The 27,987-nt window shown below is 41.9% G+C and overlaps 1 protein-coding gene across 2 annotated transcripts in view; it reads left to right on the top strand.

Moving 5' to 3' along the window:
* Positions 1-5,827: 5,827 nt before the first annotated feature.
* Positions 5,828-27,987, top strand: part of KCNC1 (potassium voltage-gated channel subfamily C member 1) — a 159,523-nt gene continuing 137,363 nt past the window's right edge. For both annotated transcript variants that reach the window (XM_065592098.1, XM_065592097.1), the window contains exon 1: positions 5,828-7,862. In XM_065592098.1, the coding sequence (XP_065448170.1) occupies positions 7,293-7,862 (570 nt within the window). In that variant the 5' untranslated portion in view covers positions 5,828-7,292. The remainder of the gene's footprint in view (positions 7,863-27,987) is intronic.

Below are 27,987 nucleotides of genomic sequence, written 5' to 3'. Positions count from 1 at the left end.
CCTTTCAGATAATTTCTGAAGTCCTGGTGCTAAGCTTCTTCCCATTCCTGCACAATGCCAAGGAGAAAACGGAGGGTGGCAGGACAGGGGACATAAAATGTCCCTCTTCTCCTTCCATAGTCAACTCTGTCCTCTACCAAAACACCATGAAACCTATGGGATATGTGGAATAAAGTGACATGGCAAGGCAGGGGTCAGAAGTCAAACAGCCATTCTGAATAACATGTTCCCTTTCTTCCATGACTTATAAAGCAGGGTATTAGTTAATGCTGCCTGAAGCAGCAAGGATTTTTCCTCTGCACAATGTGATCTCCATCAGAGAAATCACAGAGCATATGCACTAACACAGTCACTAGCGGCAAGACCAGAAGTGCTGCCATTACTGAGGGTGGGCCTGAAAGGACCATCTAGCCAGAGAGCCTCATTTTGGAGCAGGTTTTCCTCATAGGTTCCCCAGCCTCCATAACTTTTTCAGGCCCCGTGTGCAATCCATCCCCACTTATCCCTTGGATTATTATATTATTATTACTAATGGAATGAATGTGGCCCAACCACAGTGTGCCAAAATCAGTGCAGAGTTTTTCATTATTTTCTTCTATTCCACGTGCTTTTATGTGGGAAGGAAACATAAGAACCTAAGAATTGGTCCTTAAGAAATGATTTCCTCTTGGTCTTTGTATTGTTAATAAGGTGATAAGATGGCTATTCTTCAGCACTCAGCAATTTATCCTGAATCTAGCATGCGTTTATAACTCGAAAGCTTAGAGGTTCAAACACTCTAGTAGCTTTATTGAAATGGAACTCTGCCAATTTACACCATCTGAGGGTCTGGTTCAATATGTATGTCAGGTAAATGTAAATTCTGTAAGATAATTTCTAATAACGTTGTGGATAAGTCAATGCAGCTAGACAGATCTATACCAGCTGAGGATCTGGTCCATTAAAATTCTTCATTGACTATGCAACTGCAATTCATAAATAATTAAATTGTCAACAGTTTTCTCCCACATCTTACTAGCCATATTTTACTACGACACCTCCATACCCTACATCAACATGGAATAAAATGATGGTTTGTTCATCAAAGTTAATCTCTCAGAGTTACAGTAAAGCACTTTATCCCTTGTTTGCAATAACTAGAAGTGATTAGTATTTATTCATTGTTAGGCACTGACAGTGTGCTTGCCACTGTACAAGCAAGAGAAGGAAACATGGCTCCTGCCCAAGAAGCTAAGCAATCCCTGTTTATTCTCAAGTTGTCCCATAACTGCTTCCTATAGAGTTTCTTCTTCTGAAGCAGTTAGGTCTGGCCACTGTCGGTGGCTGGACACTTGACTAGATGGACATAGGAGTATAGGAATTGTCATACTGGATCAGACCCAAGGTCCATCCATTCTGGTATCCTGTCTCTGACAGTGATCAGCACCAGATACTTCAGAGGAAGGTGTAAGAACCCTGCAGTAGGCATCTGTAAATTAACCTGCCTCCCCACATTAGGTCTCATCTGATCTCTAATAGTTAGAGACTATCTTAATCCTGAAGCATCAGGTATAATGTCACTTCTAGAGTCTTTGTTTGCAATAAATGAATAGTAGAAATTTGGAAATTCTGGTTATCCATATAGATGTTCAACCTCTTTTTGAATCTTGATAAGTTCTTGGCCTCAAGACCAACACTGAACCAGACCAGTGGTCTGATCCACTTATGGAAAATCCCATGTTTCTAATGATTTCTCCTGTGTGTTTCATTCTACATGTTGACAGCAGCTTGTTGTGAATGGGTCATTAGAAAGCCTCAGAGGAGACAAGCATTTCCACCTGGCATCATCTTTGTTAACTGCTCTGCAAACAGCGGGCTAGATTTTCAGCTGGTGGACACTACATAACTCCACTGAAGTAATCTGAATTATAGCAGCTGAGGGTTTGACCCAGGAGATGTTATCACAATAAAATTACACCTACTGGGCAAGGTATTTCAAATGAAAGTATTATGGCTTGCCAGCACCATCCATATTCACAAACCACTTAAAATAATATATCACTTCAAGTACATTAAATTATGGTAGGCAGAAGACTGGTTATTCCATGAGTTCTGAGCACAGTCCCAACTATTTGCCGGTCAATCCAATATGAAGCTTAGTATTTAAAAAAATAAATAAAAACAACAATCTGTGGTTGTCTCAGAGATACAAAATATAGGGTAAAATATCCATTAAGTCAAACTCAGCTCTGAAAAGTATCTACTAAATGAAGTCTGAGATAGTCTCCAATTTTACTCTGAAAAATCCCATTAAATAGAAAGTTTAAAATAGGCACCAGTCACAATAAGTGGAAAGTTGACTTGAGTTCAGCATGCTTGGAGCTGTAATGAGCCCTGAATGTCATGAAGTAGACTTGAACTGGTTTGTGTATGAAGCCTTAAGCATTTAACAGCCATGTTCTGAAGCATACTACTGAGGGTAATTTGAGGTCTATGCTTGTCAATGCACAAGTTCATAGATTCCAAGGCCAGAAGGCCCCTTGTGATCACCTAGTCTAACCTTCTGTATTACAGAGGCAACCGAACTTCCCCAAAATAATTCCTAGAGTATATCTTTTAGGAAAAAACATCCAATCTTGATTTAAAAATTGTCAGTGATGGAAAATTGTTCCAATGGTTAACTACTGTCACTCATTTCCAGTCTGAATTTGTCTAGCTTCAACTTCCAGCCATTAGATCATGTTATGCCTTTCTCTGCTAGATTGAGGAGTCATTATTAAATATTTGTTCCCCATGTAGGTATTTATAGATTAATCAAGTCACCCCTTAATCTTCTCTTTGTTAAGCTAAATAAATAGACTCAAAGAGCTCAGTCACTATAATGTTTTCTAATCCTTTAACCATTCTCATGGCTCTTCTCTGAACCATCTGCAATTTATCAACATCTTTCTTGAATTGTGGGCAACAGAACTGGACACAGTATTCCAGCAGCAGTCGTACCAGTGCCGAACACAGAGGTAAAATAATCTCTCTATTCCTACTTGAGATTCCTTTGTTTATGCATCCCAGAATTGCATCCCTTTTGGCCAGTTTTACATTGGGAGCTCATGTTCAGTTGATTATCCACCATGACCCCCAAATCTTTTTCAGAGTCAGTGCTTCTGAGGATAGAGCATCCCAATCTGTAAGTAGGGCCTATATTCTGTGTTCCTAGATGAATACATTTACCTTTAGCCATATTAAAATGCATATTGTTTGCTTGCACCCAGTTTACCAAGAGATCCTGATTGCTCTGAATTAGTGACCTGTTCTCTTCAGTATTGACCAGTCCCCCAATATTTGGGTCCTCCGCAAACTTTATCAGTGATGATTTTATGTTTTATTCCAGGTCATTGATAAAAATGTTAAATGGCATAGGGCCAAGAACTAATGCCTGTAGGATCCCGCTGGAAACACACCTGCTCAATGACAATTCCCCACTTATAATTACAATTTGGGACCTATCAGTTAGCTAGCTTATAATACATTTACTGTGTGCCATGTTAATTTTATATCAGCCTAGTTTTAATCAAAATGTCATGTGATATCACATGAAATGCCTTACAGAAGTCAAAGTATATTATGTCAACATTATTACCTTTATCAGCCAAACTTGTAAACTCATCAAAAAGAGATATCATTAATTTGACAGGATCTGTTTTCCATAAACCCGTGTTGATTTGCATTAATTACATTACCCTCCTTTAATTCCTTATTAACTGAGTCCCATATCAGCCATTTCATTATCTTGCCTGGGATCAATGTCAGGCTTACAGGCCTATAATAACCTGGGTTATTCCAATTAAACATGTTAAAAATTGGTAACTTACCTACATTTCTGTCCCGCTCCACATATGAATGGGCCCTACTGGAGTAATTTAGAGAAAATCTCTTTGGTATGTTGACTGGGATTTTCAAAGGAGCAGGTGCCCATATCCCAGTGAATTAGTCTGCTTTACAAATCGCAGATATTATCTTTATTTCATCAACATATGTCTTTCCAAATAGACAAGACTAAAGGATCCATACACACAAACTATTTAACACTAAGTACAATCATCCAATAGATTGTCCTGGGGGATGGGAGGAGGCATACAAAACAACATAATTACACTAGAAATGCTACATCAGCACAGCTGCAGCTCTGCCACTGAAGTGCTGTAAGCCAGATCCTTACTACACTGTGGATCTAGCAGTGTCTACACCAGGGCTTAGATTGGCTTAATTACATTGCTCAGGGCATGAAATTTTTCACTGCCCTGAGAGATGTAGTTAAGCTGACCTAACTTTGTAGTATAGACCAGCTCTATATCTCCTTGAATCAAGAATCCTGGGAAAGGCCAGTCCTGTTGATATAGTGATGAGAAGACCTTGGTACATTCTGTGGGGTGTGCATCTGCCCCGGCCACATGTACTCCATGAATAATCATTACATGATGCTGAGCAATTACTAGTTTATATAATAGTTGGGCCTAATCAACAAGCAAATTGGAATGTTAGTATTTTACACCCACTTCGCTTGCATTTGTAAATGACTGCACAAAGGTGCAAGATAAGGCAGGGAGAAGGCTCAATGTATTTATATTTATTACATGGGCAGCATAAGATTGATGAGTTCCTTAGCTTCATTTCTTTGCTATTCAATGCTTCACCTTTCTAAATGATGTACACGGCTGTCACGTAGCAACTTTAACTGACTGAAACTTTTTTTCAGTGCAATTTAGAGTCTGAAATGGACCAGCACTAGAGAGAGAAAGAAACAAACAGGGGTCTAGGTACCATATTGTTCTTCACCAAACAGCTTTTCCAAACAGGAAACTATTTTAAATAAATTGACATTCTTATCATATTTAAAACTAAATAAAGAATGAAAGTTCTTTTCCTTCAGAACCATTCCCTAATTCCCCGATCAATGAGGGACATTTGTCAATAATTGCTCTGCACTGGACAATAGCATAGGACAGGCGAGAGAAGCCATTTCTGAAGAGGGTGTCTTTCTGCCCTCAGAAGATGCTGCCTTTATGTCAGGGAAGGAGGAAAGGCAAGAGGAAGCATTTTGCTGCCACGGTCACCTTCATATGTCAGAAGTTGCTACTCCAGCATCAGGGCATGAGAAAAGATGAGGGGAAGCAATTTATGGCAGGATTCCCTCTCATCCATCACCAGTTTCTATACCTGTGCCACAGAATTAAAAGGAAATGCTTTCGAGGGAACACAAAATTATTCGTAGCTAATTTCAGATTTTGCTACCGGCAGCAAAATCTATAGGGAGGCAATTTTCTGACTCTACATCACCCGCACACCTACCCCCCCCACACACACACACCCCAGCTGATTCTAGCCCATTCATTACATTGAAGGAGGCGCAATGTGACCTTTTTCCTGTATATTTCACCAAGCAGATGGAGATTTCCACTTCAGTGTCCGCAGGCAAAACCAGAAGCAAACAAATAAGCAAATAAACCCTCCCACATGATTTGCCTGGGACCAGGTTCTTGGAGAATGAAAATGTCAGACAGTCCGCCACTGCAGCAGCCACTGAAGTTGTTAATTTCAGGTTTCCAGAGAGAGGGGAGGGGCGGGGGGGGGGGGAAGAGAACTAGAAACAGCTGAAGAACGGGGATAGTTCCCTGCATGATCATATTAGACCTTTACCGAGAGCCGCGGAGCACAGGGGAATATAGACACAAGGGTTGTGCAGCAGATATTGCACAGCTGTTCTTCTGTCCAGAGCACACACAAACCCCCACCGACCCCACACACCGGGACGCCAACCCAGGGAGGAGGAGGAGGAGATTGTAATTTCGACGGGTTTGCATTTCAGGTGATTGTGTCTCTGTGTGTGTATGTGTGAGTCTCGTCTTCTGCATTAGGACCCAGGGAGAATTGCTCTATTCAGAGACCAATGCGCCTGCGCCGTCTTGAAGTGTCCGGAGACCGGGCTGGCTGGACTGAGCCGCTAGTTCCCTGCTGGCACCCAGCCTCCAGCACCACCTGCGAGCTCAGGGCCGGCGGCCGTGGGGTTGGGGACTGATCTCCACATCACCAGCACAAGCCACCCGAGGCAGCAGTGTTAGAGAGCCCGGCTGGATCTCCTCCTGCTGCTTGAGCCGCGGGGGATGGAGGAATAAAGGGGCTCCACCACCACTGCTATTCCCCCCCTTTGCAGTCCCCCCACTCTCTGCATAGGAGCAAACCCCCAAAGCTCAGGCGGGGAGCTGGAGCTCTGTGCGCAGCGCTGTCCATTCAGCACCAAGCCCGGGCAGCCCCTGGGAAGCACCGCTCTGTGATCCCTCCTTCAGCAGCAGAGCAAGGACAGGCAAAGCCAGCTTGCAGGTACCGGGGCGCCTGCCGCTGCCGGCGGGACTGCTGCAGAATGTGATGTGAATCAACAAGGAGAGAGCCGAGAGGGGAGTCCCCTGCCGGATCCGTCGCTTTTGTCTGGATTCAAGATCTGCAGTTGGAGATTTTTTGTTCCCCTTCTGCTGCTTCTGTATTTCGGTGGCTTTACCTTCGCCCCCAAAGAATTGGGGTTTTGGGGGGGGGAGGGGTTGGGGGTTTTAAAATCAGGATCGCTGCGTCTTGACCTCCCCAACGGCAGCTACCTCTGCTTCTGTCTGTCTCTGAAGGACTTAAAGTAGAGAGAGATTTTTTTTAAAAAAAACAACAACCCTTCATCAATAGATCTGGTCTGTGGCTGCGGCTGGGCGATAGTATCCGCCCCCTCCATCCCTCATTGTGTGTCTGTCTGTCTGCGATCCCCTTATACCTTCCCCTCCCCCCTCCGTTTGTTTTTGGACCCTGCTGCCACCATCATCAACCCCCGCCCCCTTCCCAACTAAGAGGTTCCTTGAACAAATGTGTAGCACTGGATTCTTTTTTGGCCACATCTAACTAAGGAAAGAACCTCCCCCTCCCCCCCCATACCTAGGTACCTGGCAGACCTTTGCGACTGCTGTTCTTGGGGAGTGGGTGTTCTCTCCTCTCCAAACCCCGGCTTAAAATAAAACAGTACAAGAGTTTTTAACTGCAAATAAAAGGAATCTTAGGACTGCCAGCATTAATTTTCAGGGTTGCCGTTGGGGTTGTAACATTTGGAAGAAGAGGCACGAGGGGCTGACACCAGTTGGGTGTCCTTTGCCTAGGTGATTCCTGACCAGCTGGATAAATTATCAGTTTAGGTATCGATTGCAGTCAAGAAGCCACCCCCTTATGTGCTTGCTGTGTGCCGTGCTTCCTTGCATGAGTCTGCGACATGCCTAATAAGAGACGAGATGGGCCAGGGCGACGAGAGCGATCGCATCGTGATCAACGTGGGAGGGACTAGGCACCAGACTTACCGCAGCACCCTGCGCACCCTGCCCGGCACTCGGCTGGCCTGGATCGCTGAGCCCGATGCCCACAGCCACTTTGACTATGACCCGCGCACAGACGAGTTCTTCTTCGACCGGCACCCGGGCGTCTTTGCCCACATCCTGAACTACTACCGCACAGGCAAGCTGCACTGCCCAGCGGATGTGTGTGGGCCTCTGTACGAGGAGGAGCTGGCCTTCTGGGGCATTGATGAGACTGATGTGGAGCCCTGCTGCTGGATGACTTACCGCCAGCACCGGGACGCCGAGGAGGCACTCGACAGTTTTGGTGGGGCACCACTGGATAGCAGTGCTGATGACGGAGATGCAGATGGCACCGGAGACTCCGGGGATGGCGAGGAAGAGCTGGAGATGACTAAACGCCTGGCACTCAGTGACTCACCAGATGGCAGGTCCGGGGGCTTTTGGAGGAGGTGGCAGCCCCGAATCTGGGCACTTTTTGAGGACCCCTATTCCTCCAGATATGCAAGGGTAAGCTATATAATCGGCACCCTAATCACCACGCTTACGTCTTTCCCAGGACAGTCCCTCACCTCAGTCCTTCTTGCTAACTTCGTTATCCTCAGCACTACTGAACTAGACTCACTCTGGAGAAAACACACATGTATGGTCACCTTGAGACCTGGCCTCTAGAGCAGGTACATATGCAATCTAGAGCAGACACACATGCATGGGCCCCAGATGGCAGGTCTGGCAGTTTCTGGAGAAGGTGGCAGCCCTGCATCTGGGCACTTTTTGAGGACCCTTATTTCTCCAGATATGCAAGGGTAAACTATACAATCAGCACCCTAATCATCATGCTTACATCTTACCTAGGACAGTCCCCTCACCTCAGTCCTTGCTAGCTTCATTACCCTCGGCACTATTGCACTGCATTCACTCTAGAGCAGACACACACGTATGGTTATATGGAGACTTGGACTCTAGAGCAGGCACACATGTATAGCCACATGTGGCTTAGGGAGGACACATGCATGGGCGCGTGGAGATGTGCATTCCAGAGCAGGCACATGCTGTGTAGAGCATTCATACATGCGTGGGCACATGGAGACCTACACTCTAGAGCACATGCATGGACCCATGCCCTTTCTCACTTCCAGGGAGACAGGAGAGAGGTTCATTAGAGCAGGTACACAGGAGATTGAGAATGAGTTCCCTCCCCACCACCTTGCATCCAAATGGTCACAATTATACCCTACCAATCAGAAGAGGCTCCCCCTTCAATCCTCCTTGCTGATCTAGCCACTATTTCCCCTCCATGAGAAGCAGTCATTAAAACAAGCAGCGAATGTAGGAGAAAGGTTTGGGGGAGTTTCCTGGTTGTAAGGTAGCTCTCATGTATCATTTCCTTATACATGCAGTGTGAAATATTTCCCATCGTGACTCTTTGATAAATGTCCTTCAGTGTCCCTGATCCACCTAACCGCTGTTTCCTTTCCATGTGGAAAGGGAGAGGTGTTCCTTAGAACAAGGTGCATGGAGAAGGGATGTGTTTGATGGGTTTCTTGCCTGGATACTGAAGGACAGTTCCTCCTCCCTCCTGCATGCAGTTTTAATGCAAATTAATGCTGGTGTGATCCACACCATAGCTAGATGTGAGTGTGTTCTGAAACAGTCAACTGACTCCTCCAAACAGGTACCTCTGGAGCATGATGTATAAGGATAATCACTCATTCATATGCTAATCTAGGGACTGATTCGGTCCCTATTGAAGTCAGTGGTAAACCACTCATTGACTTCAGTGGCATCAGGTTCAACCCCTCAGGTATCTTTCTGGATAAGCGAGAGAAATGGATGCTAGATAGGAGCATGGGAAGACAGCTCAACTTGATGTGGTCCCTATCTTACAAATGAACCGTTAAGACAACTCTTGCCAGCCGTAAATGGGCATGGCTGGTTTACTGGTGTGGGAGGATAATCAGTGTTTCATGTGTGTACGTAAGGAATGAGATAAAACTAGAGGAAAAATAAATGGCTGTAGAAGGAATAAGTGGATGAAAAGGGATAGAAGGATAGAGTAGATCAATATGTGAACAGACGGTGAAGGCTCAGCAAAGATCTCTAATGCTGAGATGCCACGTCTGCACACTCAATGAATGGGGCAGAGCCTGAGGTAGTTTCTATGCATATTCTTATGATTTTTGCTCACATACTCTTCTGAGATTTCCTGCGAAAGAAAGAAGTTAACATTTAAAAGGAGCTTCTTTAAATAGTACAGGGATTAATGAAATATTTACCACAACATGAAAGGGCAGTGCTGTTGAGCTGCAGCTTTCAAATTCCTGATATCTGCCAAGGGAACATGGAAATGGGGAGGGAAGGCTAGAGGATATCTTTCAAAAGGCTTCGTCAGCTGCCTGTAATGAACCGAAGTGTTAACACACATTGATTTTAGAAACAGCTTTCTTTTGTGGTCAGGCATGTGCTGCTAAAGAGCATCCCAATAAGAAATGGAGCACCTGCCCCATATTTTATGGCATGGCCGTAAGGCCAAACTGCCAATGTTTCCCATGGGAAATGATGCAAATGAAGAAGAGTTTGTAAAATCATCGCTAACGTTTTGTCATGAAAATACTGATGTGATTTAGATGGGAGGCTGAAGTTTATGATCAACATTAAAAGACTTTGCACAACCTTGAATTCCAGTGGGATAGGACTTTCCCTTTACACTGGCTCATGGTGATAGTTCTTTTATAAGGGAATTCATTATATTCTGCTGATATTATACAATTTAGTCATAATTATATACCCATTTCTCTGTGTTTCAACTTCTACTTGGCCTTAAAGCTGTCCTTTCCTTAAGGTATTGCTATGGATTCATTCATGGAACCATTTAATGATCTACAATCACATACAGCATAAGCATTTTAACAACTTACATAAAGGCTATCACCACCAATACATGCACCCTGTCCATTAAGAAGACATTAAGAGACACTCAACATTTTCTAACAGAAGCAAAATGTAATGGTTGTGTGTGTAAAGGAGCTAAGGAGAGGTTGATCTATACTGTGATCATTTAATGACAGACATCACAAAATACCTCAAACTCACTATAGCTAATTAGCAGTGAAATAATCAATAGCCTCTTTAATATATGGACAGTATGCTAAAGAAGTCAATAGCAAAGTACAGTAATATAATCAGGTAACAAACACATGACTACAGTTCCATCTGAATCGTAACCAACTGTACTATTTTTTCAGTTACTCCCTATATTTTATTCATACACCAATGCTTAAATTAATTGTTATTTTAAAAAACTAAATCATTTAAATAAGCCAATTAGAGCTTATAATATTTGTTAGTGTTGGTGTGAAGATGATTATTACATTTATAAATGCTTTCATGTTTTCCTATTTCACCAAAATTACATGTTTAACACGGTAGTACAAACTTACAAATTTTAATTAAAATCCTTGTTATAGCTGTACCTTGTTATACCCTTAAGTAAAAAAGAAAACAGTTTACAAACGGAACTATTCAGTATATATTAAAAAACCCCTATAGATCACATATAGTGACATATATAAATAGAATAACAGTTCTTTGGATAAGATCTGATACAATTATTAATTATTATCTATCAGCTTTGGCTATTTCCTCCAGGAATTATCCATGAACAAAAAATCAAAACACACAAATCTAGTCATTTTTGCAAAAACATGTATTAGTTCTTCTCTTGCGTAATCAGGGCCATATTTCAGTATGGGGACGGTTTAGGACTTGTTAGAGTAAGCAAGAGTTTGATTATTCAGTATTTGAAATGCATGATTGATCACCTAGGTCACATGCTATTGTGTCTGTTCTCAGATTGGATGTGCATTTGTAGAAAGGAGGGAAATTATGTTACTCCTGGCAAGGCTGGCTACTATGCACATCTTCATTCCCTCCCTCCACACCCCAAAAATGTCTGTGTCGCTAAAACATAAATGCCTGGTCAGTAATAGTTTACCCTATGGATTGAAAACTGGCATATCTTTTTAAGCCTAAGAAGGGGGGGTGGGGGAAGTAGCTCACTATAGGATTGAGGGAAAATAGGGTAATGATAATCACTGGAAAAATAGAATCTACAGGCCAGATTTACAAAGGTATTTAGGTGCTTAGAAGGCAGAGAGACCAAGTGGGATTTACAAAAGCTCGTAAGCAGGTTAGATGAAATCCAATAGAAGTTAGGCACCTAACTCACTTAGGCACTTTTGTAAATTCCAGTAGGGGTCTATCCGCATCTTTAGAAAACCAAATGTCTTGTAAATCTAGCCCTAAAACTAGTAAGTATAGGCAAAAAAAAAAAAAAATCTACATAGCAACTTTAGAGGGTCTGATTCCTAGCTGGTGTAAATCAACACAGCTCCATTGAAGTCAATGGAACTACATCAGTTTACATCAGCTGAGGGCTGGGCACTATGTGAAACAAAAGCTCTTCAGATCTACCGGGCGTTCTGATGGCATGATTGTAACAACGAGCATGGACCTCTCATAAGCATCTGTAAGACAACTTTATATATTAATTGTTAAAAACAATTTCCTAGTACTCTGCCTCTTTCCTTTTAGTTGTTTCCTTGTATAGTGTCTGAACAAGCAGCCCTTATTCAGGCAAATTCCCCATTGACTTCACTGGGAGTTTTGCCTACACAAGCACTGCAGGATTCAGTTTCCTACATCCCTAATAAGCTGGGTTGGTTTTTTTTAAACTGACAGTTGTTAACTTAGCCAATATCAGGGCATCTGGAGCTTTCAGTAGAGTTTGTGTGCATGTGCTCATGCTAGCTTTAAACTGTTTTAAACTCTTTATTAACAATGCTGAGGGCTCTTATAGTACTTCCGAATAAACATTATTGTTGCTTTTAAATAAAAGGTTTAAATAAAAGCTGGTGCAGCTATGATGGAGTTCCGTGGAAAGCAGCATTCAGCGCTTGGCTTCTAAATCCTAGGCTCATACGATACTCCCTGTGAGCCGAGGTGAGCGAGGAAAATCAGCAGTTGTGAACTGGAGGAGAGACTTATGGGAAATTTATGGTAAGGGTGAGTGATGGTCCTGCATCATGCTCCCCACATTTCGTTTTGACCCCATGGAAGCCTCTGCTTACTTCCATGGGTGGTACTTGAGGAATGGGTTTCTTGTGTTAGGAAGGGGTAGATCAAAGTGGGAAGGGAGAGTGAGACCGTTCATGGAGTTGCCCTCACTTTCTCTTTGCAAACCCAAGAGGACTGTCAACCTTGTTAAACTTAAAGTAGTTCATCCTGCACCAAGAGAACCCTCCCCTGCAGGAATGTTGATGGTGCAGCAGATGATGGGGAGCGCTTGACAACATGGATCCAGAAGGAGCCATACTTCCTCCATGGGGTCTGGGTGCACTAGGAGCCCTTGTTAGCTCTGGTTTCCAAAAATATCTGAAGACCCAGAGGAATCTATTCTAATCCCCCCAAAAAAACTCCAGGAGGCTCCTTAGGGAAACTCAGGGTATTCTCTTGGACCTTTTCTTTTTGTTTAAAGAAGTTGCATAACGAATTATTATCATATGGCTACTGATATTGAGTGTGTGTGTGTTGCAACCATTTTACATTTTCTTCTTGTAATTAGGAATGGCCAAGTTAGAACAGCCACTGGTCCATCTAGCTCAACATCCTGCTTCCAGCCAGACACAAGACAATTAGATGACAGCCCTCATAATAAATACCTTTCCAAGTCCTGCAATGCTCTACTGGAGGGAAGAAGGGAGATTTCTTCTCAGTCACAGTTGACAATCCTAGAAGGAAGGATGGATAGTCCCTGTAACTTTATAACGTAGTTGGTATAATTTTAATTAAAAAAAAATTGGGCCTCTTGAATCAACACTTGCAAGGGACCCTATCTATGTGGATTTGTTCCTAATTAGAAGCAGGGAAGAATCAGCCACCTCCAGGGAACTGTCCCCTCCCTGGAAGAAATCCATCTGGGCATGGGGAGGGGCAAGCCAGGAAAGCAAGAGCAAAGCGTGGTGGGGAGACATGCATTATCCTTCAGACCAGCCTACAGGGGTTCCACAGAGTTCCAGCTTCTGCCTCTAGTTATATTAATTTTCCTGTAGAGCACCTTTCATGCTAAGGCCACCCTTTAAAAAGAGGTTACCAAGGGCTGCTATGGATGGTGGCTCCTTCAAAGCATGCCCCCGTCCCTAGAAGAATTTAAAAGAAACTGCATTAAGGGAACCCTTACAACATTATTTTCCTGCCCTGTCCCTCCCTGTGGGTTTTCCCCTGGAAGGGCTTGTCTAACCCGGTGATTAAACATCCTGAACCTTTCATTGCCCATACTTTGGTAGAAAATGTTACAGGCTTATTATATTGTACACTGCATTGTAGCTTTGTAAAAAGTATTGCCTTTTAATGTTACAAGAGGTTCCCTTGTTCTTGGATTACAGCATAGACTAAATCATGGTGCGCAACAGGTTTTCGCTAATCACTCATTTACAATTCATTATTTCATACCCCTCTTTAATATCCCCTTTCAACCTTTTTCTCTCCCATCAAGGGAGCCGTTCCTGAAAATGCTTATGTAACCCACTGGTGAGTGTGTGTTATGTGTCCCACTGTATGCCCAATCCACAGAGCATGAGTGATTTGTAGTCCTAGCTAAAGAGCTTTAGCTCAAGCTGTAGCAGCTCATACCTTCAGTTCTGGAAGACCCTGGTACATTGGTCAAGATGGCAGCCATCACACTTACACATATACTCATGTGAGCTGTTCCACTGACTTCAATTATTATTTTTGTAAATCATTTATATTATGGTAGCACCCAATCAAAATCGGGGCCTCATTCTCCTGGTCACTGTATTTACACATAGGAAGACATGGTTCCCGCTCCAAAAAGCTTACAATCTGATTTCAGTCAAGATGTCTCAAGTGGGAGGACAGATGAGGATAACAATGGTACTTCTGCATGTCTACCTCGGGTAGCTAGTGCACAACCTGACAATTCTGATTCAAGGACATTTTCTTCCCTTTGCCTATTTCCTGTCTTTTTACTGTTATTTTAAACCTCCACCCTGTTTCCATTTTTAAAACAGCCCCTGCTTCTGCTACACTCTGAGTATTTATAGTTTATTATTTATTGTTATGCTTCTGTTTCATCCTATGGGGCTATTCATGTGATTAGGGGCTGTTCATGTTATGAAGAGTTTACTGGATTTAGCCTAGAGGTTGTGACTCTATAGACCTTGCACAAACACAACTCCCATTAAAGTGCATGGCATTTCAGTGTGAGGAAGAACTCCAAGATCAGACCATCCTGCAGTACTCCTAAAACTTAATCCCAGTCCCACTGCAGTCAATGGGAGGGCTGCCACTGACTTCAACTGGGTCAGATTTGGCATCTAGTTTTTTCAGTCTTTCCTCTTATGCCCCATAGCCCTAAAAATATTCTTTGCCCATACTCTGACCTTTGCTATTTTGGTGTCGGTTGGAGAAAAGGCAATAAAATACTGATGTTCTGTGGTGTCACATTGTGTGTGGAAGGAAAGGCAAGAGAGATGAGATCAGTTAACTTTTATTTATAATATATTTATAGTTTATGTTCACTTTAAAGTATGATACATACAACTGATGCTTACAAATTAGTCCATACATAGTAAAATTATTTTTCCATCTACAGTCTAATATTCTAGAATATTGTTTTGCCTTCATTGCAAAAACACATATTAGATACTGAGCTGTGTACATTTATGGTGCTATTTAAGTAACAAATAATAACAAAGTGTATATGTATTGCTCATTTTTAATGTAAGCTGAGAATTATATGAAATCAGCTACAAAAGGCCCAATCCTACTTTTACTGTAATTAATGCCAAAACTCCCATTAACTTCAAAAAGAAAGGCTAATTTGTCTGAGAGTGTTGAACAGATCATTTACAGTATATTTCTTGAATAGATACATTATATATATTGATTCTGAAGCACTATGGCATAATATACAAATAAATCTCTCTCGGTAATTTATTGGCAATGAAGCTGAACAACATTTTCCAAATTATTAAAAAAAGTCTCTCAACAAAACCTTAAATACATGTACTCAAACCTATACTATTTATGCAGGCAAAAAACTCATGAAGTCAATGGGAGTTTTCCCTGCATAAGGAGTACAAGATCAGGTCTTTATTCAGACTGCAAGACTTAATTTTATGTCTGAACAATTTCTGATCAAATGACATCTGAGTGCTGTATTTAGTAAAGAGAAAGGGCAAATGGGGACTGTTAAGATTGTTAACCAGGGGCCAATCCAGCAATCCTTGAATCAAGTGCGTATTCCTTACTCATACAAATAAGGGATGTAGCATTGGGCCATATTTTGTACAGGTTTGATTTTATGCAATTCTCATGCATTCTTGAATAAAACAACAACAGAGCAGCCATTTTGAGGTCTCTGCAACTGTACTGCAATTAGCTTCTCAGTTTCTATATCCTGCATCTAGACTGAAGGGAGAAACAACAGTATTAGAAGACTGACTTGGCTTTCTCTTCTGAACACTGCATTATATAAAAATATGACACATATATATCTCCTATGTACAGCAGTTGAATGAAAAAGTTGCAGGGAATCAGTGAATTGCATGAAATAAAATAAACCCACAGTGAAATTTGAATGCTGACAGTTTTAGTGCAATTTTGATATTCCTCTTCTATGCTCATTAAGGGCCCAATCTGCCACCATTACTCACACTAAGTAGTACCTTACTCCCGGAGAAGTCCCATTTATTTCTGGGGGACTAGACACAGAATAAAGTACTACCCAACATGAGTAAAGGTAAAAAGGATCAGGCCCTAACTGATTTTCATTTGCTTCAGATAAGATTTATGAGATGTAATGGGGTTCTAATAAATCATGCTATAAAAATTATGAATAAAGCTAAATCCAAAGCTTTTTACAGTAATTGCTTATGATGTAAGACCCTTTAATAACAGCAAGTTAAAATTGCATTGTAATGACTCTGTTAAATGCAATAAATCTCTGATTTCAGCGTACTGCAGAGAGCCAGCTACATGTGTGCTGCACACATTCTTAGAACGCAGGCACACTCTGCTGGCATGCTCTTATGTAATTATATTGATACTTCCCTGGCAGTGATAAATCTTACCAGAGGGCTGTTTGATTTACACTGAGAAAGGTTAGGTCAAGACAGTCATGATTTTGTGATAGCATAAAACAATTTAAAACATCTTTCTGGACTTTCATTTGAGTGATGGAAAGAGAACCTTTAAAAAAAAAAGAACGCCACCAACACCAGCCAGTCAGGAGAAAGCTAGTTCTTTAAGCAACAAAAACAAGATCTGCTCTAACTGAATTCTTCAATATCCCAAGGACATACGGGACTTAAATAGGCATTTCAGTCTGCATGACTGGGCAGATACATATACATTCCTTCATTTCCTGGGCCATCAACTCAACATTCACTTAAAAAGTCTTTCCAAATGGGTACAGAATTCTATCAGATGTAATAGCTCCTAGTTTCCTTAGCATCAAAGAAAACAGAAAATCATGCTCCACCAACATATAGCTACGTTCCCCATTCAAATACAGAGAGCGTGATCAGTCCAGACCATGCATTGTTTGATATGTTGTAAGGCATCTTGCCACCACCTGCCCTTAGTGTGAGAAAGCCTTGTCTGTACCTGTTGTGGATCAGTTCACAGGCTCAAACCACCAGCCTCAAACACAAGCACTGCCTTGCAAGCCTCACGCTCTCTCTCTACCGGTTAGCAACAGGCGCACACCGACCCCTGAGTCCTCAGAGTGCCCCCAGAGTGCTCAATCCCTGTTCCCCTGAAAAGCCCCCGAAGTCTCAGAGCCACTACTCTCAAAGGAACAGCACACACCAGCTTACAAGATTCAACTCAGGATCCACACCCTTTGGAACATACAGCACTTCATATATACAGAGAGAGAGAGAAAGCAAGAATAAGGGCTTGTCTACACTTACAAGTGCGGCAGTGGCACAGCTGCTCCAGTTCAGCTGCGCCATTGTAGCGCTCAGTGAAAACATTACTTACACTGGCGGGAGATTTTCCATACCCCTGAGTGACGTAGTTATACTGACATAAGTTGATAGTGTAAACCACGCCTAAGTTTATTACAGGACAGAGATTCAAGTGATAGAGTGAGAATACTGGGAACAAATGGTTATACATTAAACAAAAATCACAATATGCATTCTAGAGTCTAAACTTAACTAACAAGGCATTCCCCTCTCTCTTACAAGACGGCTTACTCCACGTCCTTTCCCCAACATTTTCAACCAGATTGGCTGAGACCCCTTCTCATAAAATCAAGCCTGCTGGTGGCTTGTCCTCACAGATTAAATGAATGAGGCTGCTCCTCCATACCCCTTGGTTATACCCCTAAAAGTATATTGTCCTTTCTTGTAAACAGGGCTCTTCTGTGCTGTATTACTTCTTCCTGTAAATTTCCTCCCTTAAGATTTCCCAATCCTTCATTAGCATTGGGCTAAGTCTGTAAATGGATGCCCATTGTGAGCTAGACAATACTTCATTTACATGGATACAGACAGATAGATAAAAACTTCTTACATGAAAGAAAAAACTGCTTTTCGCCTTTCCATTGACCAGTCCCTAGTCACAAACCTTAAGAACATCTCCATTCACAACATCCATCCACACATTTTCCAATGGTTCTGGTGACCAGCGTGACATTGGCTTTCATTAGAGACCTTACATTACACTCTTTTGGTCCCTGTACCCTTGTGTTCCCCTGTGCCCTCCAGAGGGCATCCAGAAGTTCTTGAGTCACACCTTAGCAACAAAGAAAACATAAAGCTGCATTTCAAAAAAGAGTTCAAAAAAGAACTAGATAATTTCATGGAGGCTAGGTCCATCAATGGCTATTAGCCAGGATGGGCAGCAATGGTGTCCCTAGCCTCTGTTTGCCAAAAGCTGGGAATGGGTGACAGGGGATGGATCACTTGATGATTACCTGTTCTGTTCATTCCCTCTGGGGCACCTGGCACTGGCCACTGTCAGCAGACAGGATACTGGGCTAGATGGACCTTTGGTCTGACCCAGTAGGGCCATTCTTATGTGCTTATTTCCCATGCAAATAGAGAGAGCCCTGGTCAGTCCACATCATGTATTGTTTGATGTATTATAGAGATTTACACAAGTCAGAAAGATTTCAATTTGAAACTGAATTTCCACCAATCTATTCTATTTTATTCAGGTTCTTACACAGCCCTCCTCACCATAACATCTGAGACTCCCTGGCATTTGGATCCAGTGTTCTGGTTTGTCCAGTTATAAATTATAAAGAAAGGCTCCAGGCACAACATTAGGAATTAGATGTTCAAGAGAACTTCTAGTACATACAGGGACAGATCTTGAGAGGTGCTGAACAGCTGGAAACTGCCACTGGCATGGAGGCAGTGTGGTCTAATAGAGAGGGCACTGGAGATGGATTCAGGAGACCTGAGGTGAAATCCTGGCCCACAGAAGCGAATGGCAAAACTCACATTGACTTCCATGGGGCCATGATTTCGTCCCAGCTCTGCCACTTGTGTGAGTGACCTTGGGCAAGTCATTTCACCTCTCTATGCCCGTTTTGCCTCCCACTCTTTGTATGTTTTGTCTATTTAGACTAGGGGTAGGAACTGTCTCTGGCTTTGTGTATGTACAGCACCAAGCCCCATGGGGACTACACCTTGACTGTGGCCTCTAGTCTGTACTATAATAACCACATCATCATAACCTTGGCCATTGAGCATTGGCCTGCTAAACCCAGTGTTGAGAGTTCAGTCCTTGAGGGGGCCATTATGGGATCTGGGGCAAAAAAACAAAACAAAACAAAAAAACTGTCAGGGACAGTACTTGGTCCTGCTAATGAAGGCAGGGGACTGGACTCAATGACCTTTCAAGGTCCCTTCCAGTTCCAGGAGATAGGTATATCTCCATAATGTGCCATCATTTTTTAAAGAAGACCTTCCCATTGCTTCTCAGCATTTTTCAGGATTTGGCCCACATGCTACACAATTGCTTTTAACTTATGTTTTCCAGACAAATCAAGCATGGCTTAACCAGCTCTTTGATACCCTAACCAGTGTCTTTTAGTGTCAGGTGTTTTTTCAGTGCAAAATAAAGGGACTTTTATATGAGTTTTGCTTAAGCAAGCAACATCGGGTGGTTGGTTGATTAGTCCTAGATGTTTATACTTTCTAAAAATCCCAAGGGTGCAAGTAGTTTTATTAAAAGAGCTTATGTTCATTTAAACCAGTATGGATTACTTGAAGTGTTAGCTATGTCTAAACAGCAATAAATCAATACCACAAAAGTGCACTCACTCTTCTTGAGAAAAGGGCATTTAGAAAGTCTGCTCCATTAAGAAACAAAATAAGTTTAATTTAGCTGCAGATGTCAGTAAGATTGCAAGAAGCAGAAGCGTTTTAGGTCCCACCTAAAATACAGATACACAGAAACTTCCTGGGAAGTAGGAAGGGCTGAATTGACCCTGGTAAAATTTCATCCTGTGGCTCTGGATAGCCTAGGTACGCTACATGGGTGAAATCCATGCAAGGCTTATGCACCATTCATGACCAATTTATGCCCTATTTTGACAAAGGCAGATCTTGTATTTAAGGCTGTGGCCTGGGACTCGGGAGCTCAGGGTTCAATTCCAGACTCTGCCAGAATCCCTATGTGACCTTGAGCAAATCGCAGTCTCTCTGTGCCTCAGTTCCCTAGCTGTAAAAATGAGAGTAATACCTCCTTTGGGAAGACAAACTGCTTTTGTAACCAGCCTGAATGAGGGGCGTGAAGAAGAGGGAAAGCTACTTGCACCTCCCCCTGCCCCCCAGTTCAACAGGTGGCAACAATTTGTCCCTTTATGTGAGGTGTTCATCCATTTAAACCTTCTTCCTTGTAGAGAGCAGGTACTTTTCTAATAATTCTTAATAAAATACTAAATCATAATCATAATAAAAAGAGACGATGAAGTGAACTATTTACAAGCGTTTCCCGTTTCCCAAGTTGTTTGATGAAGTACAGAACTGCACTGTCCAAGTGACAGTGTGAAACCACGGAACTTCTATTTCTCTCAGATTGTTTTGTGCTTTAATATGCACTGTTTTCCCATTGCCAGCCCTCTGCGCTAAACACACAAAACAACGTAAGCAAACTACCAAATGTCAAGGAAAAAATGACTCCCCTAACCTTGGCCTCCGTTTAGCTGACATTCACCCATAGAGCAAGATCAGTGATACCCAGACTGAGGCTCGAGAGCCACAAGTGGCTCTTTAATGCATCTCCTGCAGCTCTTTGTAGCCATGTGATATTAAAACACGGTGTGATTTAATTATTAACCAATGTAAGTTATTACCCAATCAGGATGCTTTTACTATGTTAATAACCAATTGCAGTTGATAAAAATAATAATACTTGGTCAGTCATTTTGCTGAGAGAATAAATATAAATAGTAAATGAAACGAATTCACACGACTGGGTCTTTTGGGTAATGTTGATCGCTAATTTGGCTCCTGAACCACTGAGGTCTAAGTATCAGTGAGCAACAAGATGATCTTCATCTCAGCCAGAATCAAAACCATCTCAGCTTTGTTCACATGGGAACACAGGAATTTCCAGTTTCATTGAGATCAGTTGTCCATCTAGCCCAGTATCCTGTCTCCACTGGAAGCCAGTACTAGCTACTTCAAGGGAAGATGTAAAAAACCTCTGCACTAGGCAGTAATGGAATAACCTGTCCCCAGGGAAAATTTCTTCTTAATACTCATAATTTAAAGGTTAAAGCATGCGCATTTATATACTTTCCAAACCCTTTTTAAAAATTATTATAACCAGATATTTATGTTATCCAGATAAACAGTCTATCCTTTTTTGAATCCTGCTAACCTCTTGTCTTCAGTGACATACTGTGGCAAAGAGTTCCCCAGACTAATCAACATAACAATAAAATATATGTAAAGCAAGACAACATTTCCCAACAAGTTGGGGCCAGATCCTGTTTCCAGTGTGTTCAATGACAATTTCACTATTGACGTTAGCTGGAGCAGGCCCTGGCTTGATAGCTGAGGAGAGATATCTGTAGTGCCATGTATTTATAGTTCAGGGACTGGATAGCTCACTCGTTTGGTATCACCATGTGAATATGCTATAAATCACCAGCTCAAAGCAATTCCTTGCCAGCTGATGACTTTAGGGCATGGCACATGAAATGAGTTGTGATCTTAGTACAGTTTCTACTGGGTAGATATTTACACCACAAAGAGTTAGCATCCTAGTAAGGAGGAGATGGGCTTTTCATCCCTAGAGATTAAACAACACTCTCAGCCTTACAGGTAGGTTCCAAAGTCAGGGCAGGGACACATCAGTTAACCTGTCCTGAAGAGACTCATTTCCCAGTGCTATCATTCTGTCACCTTTCAGACACTCTGTGTAAAGGCAAGAGTCTTTGAAACCTCAGAAAGCTACTTTTGTCACAGTCATCAATACTTTATGATAATAGGAATTTTCTTTGAGTGGAAGTTGATAAATTGAATTTTTCGTACTGCGAAGTGCAATGTCACCACTTTATGAAAGTGACTTCAGTGGGACTATTCCTGCTGCATAATGTTAAGCACATGAACAAGTCTTTGCAGGATCGTGGCCTTAAGGAGCACCGCCAGGGTGAGCAGAATTTGACCTTTTGCAGCACGTGCACTATAGCTATGGCATAAACAAGCACCGCACGTGCTATCACTAAATGTTGCAGTTGTTAGATTTGCAACCTGCACGGTATGCTTGTCCAAATGTTACTTAGAGAAACTATTCAGCAGGGTTGATTGCAGAAGATCCCCCTCTGCTGTCATTTATCTGCTGCTGGAGCTTTGCCATTGGATTTCAATGAAAGCAGGAGCAGCTCCTTAGTGTTACTATCTGATGTCATGTCCATTCCAGCTATAATAGAGATACAATCTTATTACAATTAAGAAGTAACAAGCACACAAGGAATCATCCTCTTTTACTGTCAAAAGAGTATCTCTGTACAGACTAGGGAGAAAACAACATTGGACAAATTTCAATTTTTAAAATGTTTTACTTATTCATTTTTTGATAATCAAGACAGAGCATGCGACCAAGTATAAGGAAGGAAAAGTGCTCACACTGTGCAAATAGAAACAGCACGCAAGACAATCTAGAGGCACAGATAAGAAATCACTCTGCACTCCAAAAATACCCTTCAGATTAGGGTAGATGAAGAATTTTAATTCAGGTTAACTCACCTTGTTTTATATATTGCAAAAGAAAGGGGAGAAAGAAGTAATATTATTTCTGTTTTAAATATCAGTGTTGCTGAAAATCAAAAATACAGCATCTGCCATCCAGTGGTTAGGATATCTGAGAGTGTGGCAATTGAAGTCACTAATAACAGGATTGGGGACTTCAGCAGCAGAGTCCAGGGAAGGGGTGGGGACGGTTTTATGGCCTGCAGCATGCAGGGGGTCAGACCAGATGATCATAATGGTCCCTTCTGACCTTAAAATCTATGAGTCTATGAGTCTATAAGTTTGGAAAGGATTAATGTACTCAGTCCTGCAGTCCTTACTCAGGCACAATTCCCATTGATTTCATTGTGTGGTTAGCCCAAGTAAGGACTGCAGGGTAGGGCCCCCAAAGAATCCTACAACTCAATCTTACTCTTACATGCAGCTGATTTAAATGGAACAGTTAATATTTATACGAATCATTGTCAGTGTCAAGAAAGATGAAGTTTATAAAAATAACAGAATCAAATCAGAGTCTGAGAGTTTTAAGACTCTGGGTAAATGCCACTTTACATACTGTATTATTTATAGATTTCCCCCCCCCCAACCAATGCTGTCATCCTGTCTCTTAGAATTATTAGGAAAGAAGGAATCTAAAGCAGATGTAAATGCAGGAGAAGTCTTGCTGAAAACTCCAGCATCTCTTTTGCAATTAATAGGAGGAAAGTGTGTGCAACGGTTAAAGCAGAGGGTTGGGATATAGAACTCCTGAGTTGTAGTCCTAGTTCTGCTACTGGCTGTCTAAGAGGAAATCATTTAGTATCAGAAGTATGCACTACTTTTGGGTGCTGCATTTTTTGAGCTCCTACCTTTCAGACAACTAGGGTCGGATTTTCAAAAGCATTCAGCGTTGGCCTCTGAGGGTCTGTCTACACTGGAGTTGGAGGTGTGAATGGAGCTAGCATAGGCGTATCCACGATAGCTTTACATTTAGCTAGCATGCTAAGAAAAGCCATAAAGATTCAGCGGTGTGGGCTTCAGTGCCAGGACAAGCCCACCTGGAACCCTGGGTAGGTAATCCATTATAAGCCCATGCCGGGATCCATGCCATCACATCTTCACTATTATTTTTAGCCAGGATAGCTTGATTACTGCTCATGTGGGTATGCCTACACCGGCTGCAATCACACCTCTGACTAGCGTAGACATATCCTTAGAGGCACAGCACAGAAGTTGCAGACAAGTGGGACGATGGTGGCTTTAAGCAGGGGAGCTACGTGAGTTCAGGCAGACCAAGCTGAGCTGCTTGTGGGTGACAATGCCATTTAGAATCCCCGTAGTGGCATCTGCTATGCCCCACTCCCCCCCCCCGCCCATTAAGCCTGTGGCTGCGTTGCTCAGTTCCAGTGATTGGAAAACTCTGTCCCTGCCAAATTCAGGCTCATAAAAAGGGCCAGAGTAAGGAGGAAAATTCTGGCCCTAGGGCCCGATTTTCACAACTTCATCTGAAGTCCATGAGAGCTGTAGGTACTCAGCACCACTCAAAAATCAGGTCAGGCACCCAAGTCTGTGGATGCCTTTGGCAATTTAGGCCTCATACGCTTTGTTCAATTTACCAGTCTGGATAATGAAAATAATAATGCTAATACTTCTCTACATCACAAAGATGTCATGAGGATTAATAAGTCACCATTTCCAAAAGCAATTTAGGAATCAGCCACACAAGGATATATATGTGCAAAGTATTAATAACAAGAAAGTCCACAATAGTCAAGTCAATTAGAGTGAAATTCACCAGTGTGAAGAAAACCCAGCACAAAACACATGGCATCTCCTAATTCTTCCTTAAACCGACAAGGGCTTAAATAGGACTTAAAATTGGTGCACAGAGCTTGTGCCAAGCCCTACGCTGGGGTGAAGTTCACCTTTAATAGCAAGGAATTTGGGTAGTGAGGTCAATATTTCCTATAGATTTCCCCATGAAGAGGAATCAGGCATCATCAGGCTTCTCTAACTCAGATGACACTTTCTCTTGCTTTTATTTGTGGGAAATTACTGCCTAGGATGGAGTACTGCAGAAAGGGATCTGGGGATCATAGTGGATCACAAACGAAATCGAGTCAACAGTGTAACACTGTTGCAAAAAAAGCAAACATCATTCTGGGATTTATTAGCAGGAGTGTTGTAAGCAAGACATGAGAAGTAATTCTTCCACTCTATTCTGCGCTGATTAGGCCTCAACTGGAGTATTGTGTCCAGTTCTGGGTGCCGCATTTCAGGAAAGATGTGGACAAACTGGAGAAAGTCCAGAGAAGAGCAACAAAAATGATTAAAGGTCTAGAAAACATGACCTACGAGGGAAGATTTAAAAAATTGGGTTTGTTTATTCTGGAGAAGAGAAGACAGAGAGGACATGATAACTGTTTTCAAGTACATAAAGGATTGTTACAAGGAGGAGGGAGAAAAATTCTTCTCCATAACCTCTGAGGATAGGACAAGAAGCAAAGGGTTTACATTGCAGCAATAGTGGTTTAGGTTGGACATTAGGAAAAACTTCTTGTCGGGGTGGTTAAGCACTGAAATAACTTGCCTAAGGAGGTTGTGGAATCTCTGTCACTGGAGAGTTTTAAGAGCAGGTTAGACAAACATCTGTCAGGGTGGTCTAGATAATACTTCGTCCTGCCATGAGTGCAGGGGACTGGGCTAGATGACCTCTCAAGGTCCCTTCCAGTCCTACAATTCTATGATTCTATTTACACCAATGTGAGGCATTTTTCCTCTATTTTTCTCTTCTAGAGAACTGCATGACAGTTTGATGCAGTTACAATGACATGCAAGAAAAACTATGATCTTGGACCAAATTCTCTGTCACTGTAGATGGGTGCAGCTCCTTTGACTTCAGAAAGATGCACCAATTTACACCAGCTTGGCCTGATGTCTCCCTTTAATGGATGTTCATGTTTTTAAGGCCTAGTTTTACAAATAAAATGCACACATACAAGTATGTGCATGATATGGTAAATTTAAACATAAGCTCCAGATAGGTACAATAGAAACATTCCTTTTTACCACACAATGATTAATCACATTACCTGAGGCAGAAATCCATGTGTTTTTTATTCAAGCAGGCCCAATCCAGCAAATGTGATTTTCACTGGTAGTAGCTGCAGACAGTTTGTGGCCGATGAGGGTACAGAAATGGAAACAGTAGTCCCAGGCCCTATGTCATGTTTTCACAAAGAGCAAAAACTAATGTGTGTAGGGATATGGATTTGCACACAGATGAGGAAACTTAGGTATCATCCATTGCACTGCCCTGTACATGATATTAATCACAATAGGGTAGAATTTCAGCATGGTGCATAGAGATCAAGCGGCATAACTCCGACTAATGCTAATGGGAAAACATGCTATTAAATTCACCTGCACTCTGTACTGGAAAGGTCCTTTAGCTTACTCGCAAAACAACAATTATGAATTTTTCAACTTGCTTAAAATAACACCCACTGGACACTTGCAGGCAGGAGTATGCCCATTTTCATGAGAATGTTGTCACCCTGGCCAAGTGTTAAAGTGATTAGTGATTTGGGTGCCTGACTTGGGACTCCTAAAGGGGTCCAATTTTTAGAAAGTGCTGAGCACCCACCCAGGGAAAATCAGGCCCTTTTAAGGGGTCTCAGGTCAATACACCCCAGATAACTAGTCACTTCAAAATCTTGCCCCTTGGCTTTGAAATTCAGATCTTTTGGGTGCAGTTTTTTATCTGAAGTAAGATTGTTAGAGTAACAATTACTCTGTGTGTATCCTACTATTTTGTCGCAGAACTAGAACTGGTCAAAAGTTTTCTAACTAACTTTTATTTAAACCAAAAAACGTTCTATTTTCCAAAGTCAGATTTTTCCCCTCAAAGAAGTGTTTATTCAAAAATTTCCCTTTTCTCTGTGAAACTGGGGGGCAGAGGGGAGTATAAAACAAAAAAATATTTTATTTCATAATTTTTCCTTTCTTCTCCCTCTTCCTTCACTTCCTTCTTTTTTCAGAGGCAAAATTAGAAAAAAGAAAAGGAGTAGAGAGGAAGAAAGGGAGGAAAAGGGTAAGGGGAGAACAGGAGTAAAGGAAACAAAGCATCTGGGGGAGAAGAGCATTTTCTATACACATTTTTACAAAAAAAAATTTGAACAAGAAATTTCTCCAGCTTGAAATCTGCAGAAATAAAATGGCTTAAACACTTTTTGATTTTTTTCACTAATAATGTTTTCTATTTTTCAATCAACACAGAGCACACTTTTCACTGAACAGCTACAAAAATATCACAAAGTTTATAATCTTTTTAATCAGGTATGTGTGGAAACCAATTTCCACATGGATCAGGAAGATATGTGCATGTTTTGTAAATTTCACACTTGCAAGCCTTGACCTAGCTGCATGTAGGGTGACCAGGCAGCAAGTGTGAAATATCGGGACAGGAGTGGGGGGTAATATGCACCTATATAAGACAAAGCCCCAAATATCGGGACCATCCCTATAAAACCAGGACATCTGGTCACCCTAGCTGAATGGTGTTATTACATCTTCCTCCTTGAATGATCCAAATCTCTGCTTCTGGTACTTTGCCTCTTACTCAGAGGCTGTGGTGAAAATTTTGGTTATTAGGAAACAGTAACACTAGTTTTATTTATATAGCTAATCTCCCTCCCAAAGCGTTTAGGGTGCTCTGCAGCAGAGTAATTGCAAACACAATATCATAAAAACTTCACAAATACAGCCTCTTAAAACAGAAACACAAAAACAAATCAGACGGTCCAATTGAAATAATGGGAAGGAGGTTTAGCCATGCTAAAGACACATTAAGGAAAAGGGGGGAAAGCTTTTTCTGAATGAGGAGCAAAATCAAATGCATGTCAAGGGGAATGAACTCCACATTGCAGTGGCCATCACAGCAAAAAAGCAAACATGCCTGCTGAGTGCAGAAGCAATGGTTGGGATCCTGAAAGGGGGTTGGTGCATTATGTCAGATACCCAGCAGTGCAGAGTTGAGACCATCATAGGTTTTAATCTCCACATTCAGCCAATTTAAAGAAAATCCATCACTTTGCAAACAGCCAGTATAAAGAATGCAAGGTGGGGATGATGTAATCCTGGTCGTTCGAATCAGTGAGCAATCATGCCATGCATTCTGAACCTGCTGCAAGCAAAGAACAGCCTGACAGCCCTTCAAAGAGGGGATCTGTAATATTAACTTTCATGGTCACAGAAGCATGTTTTGTTGTTGTAAGATTGTGACTGAATAGAGGATCGGCCTGTGCACATGAAAAATACTTGTACTATATCTGACACTTGGCTGCATTGGAAGGACA

This window comes from Chrysemys picta, chromosome 4, assembly GCF_011386835.1.
Source record: "Chrysemys picta bellii isolate R12L10 chromosome 4, ASM1138683v2, whole genome shotgun sequence".
NCBI lineage: Eukaryota > Metazoa > Chordata > Testudines > Emydidae > Chrysemys > Chrysemys picta.
Note: the sequence above shows the minus strand (reverse complement) of the source record. Positions and strands in the feature narration are given on the sequence as shown.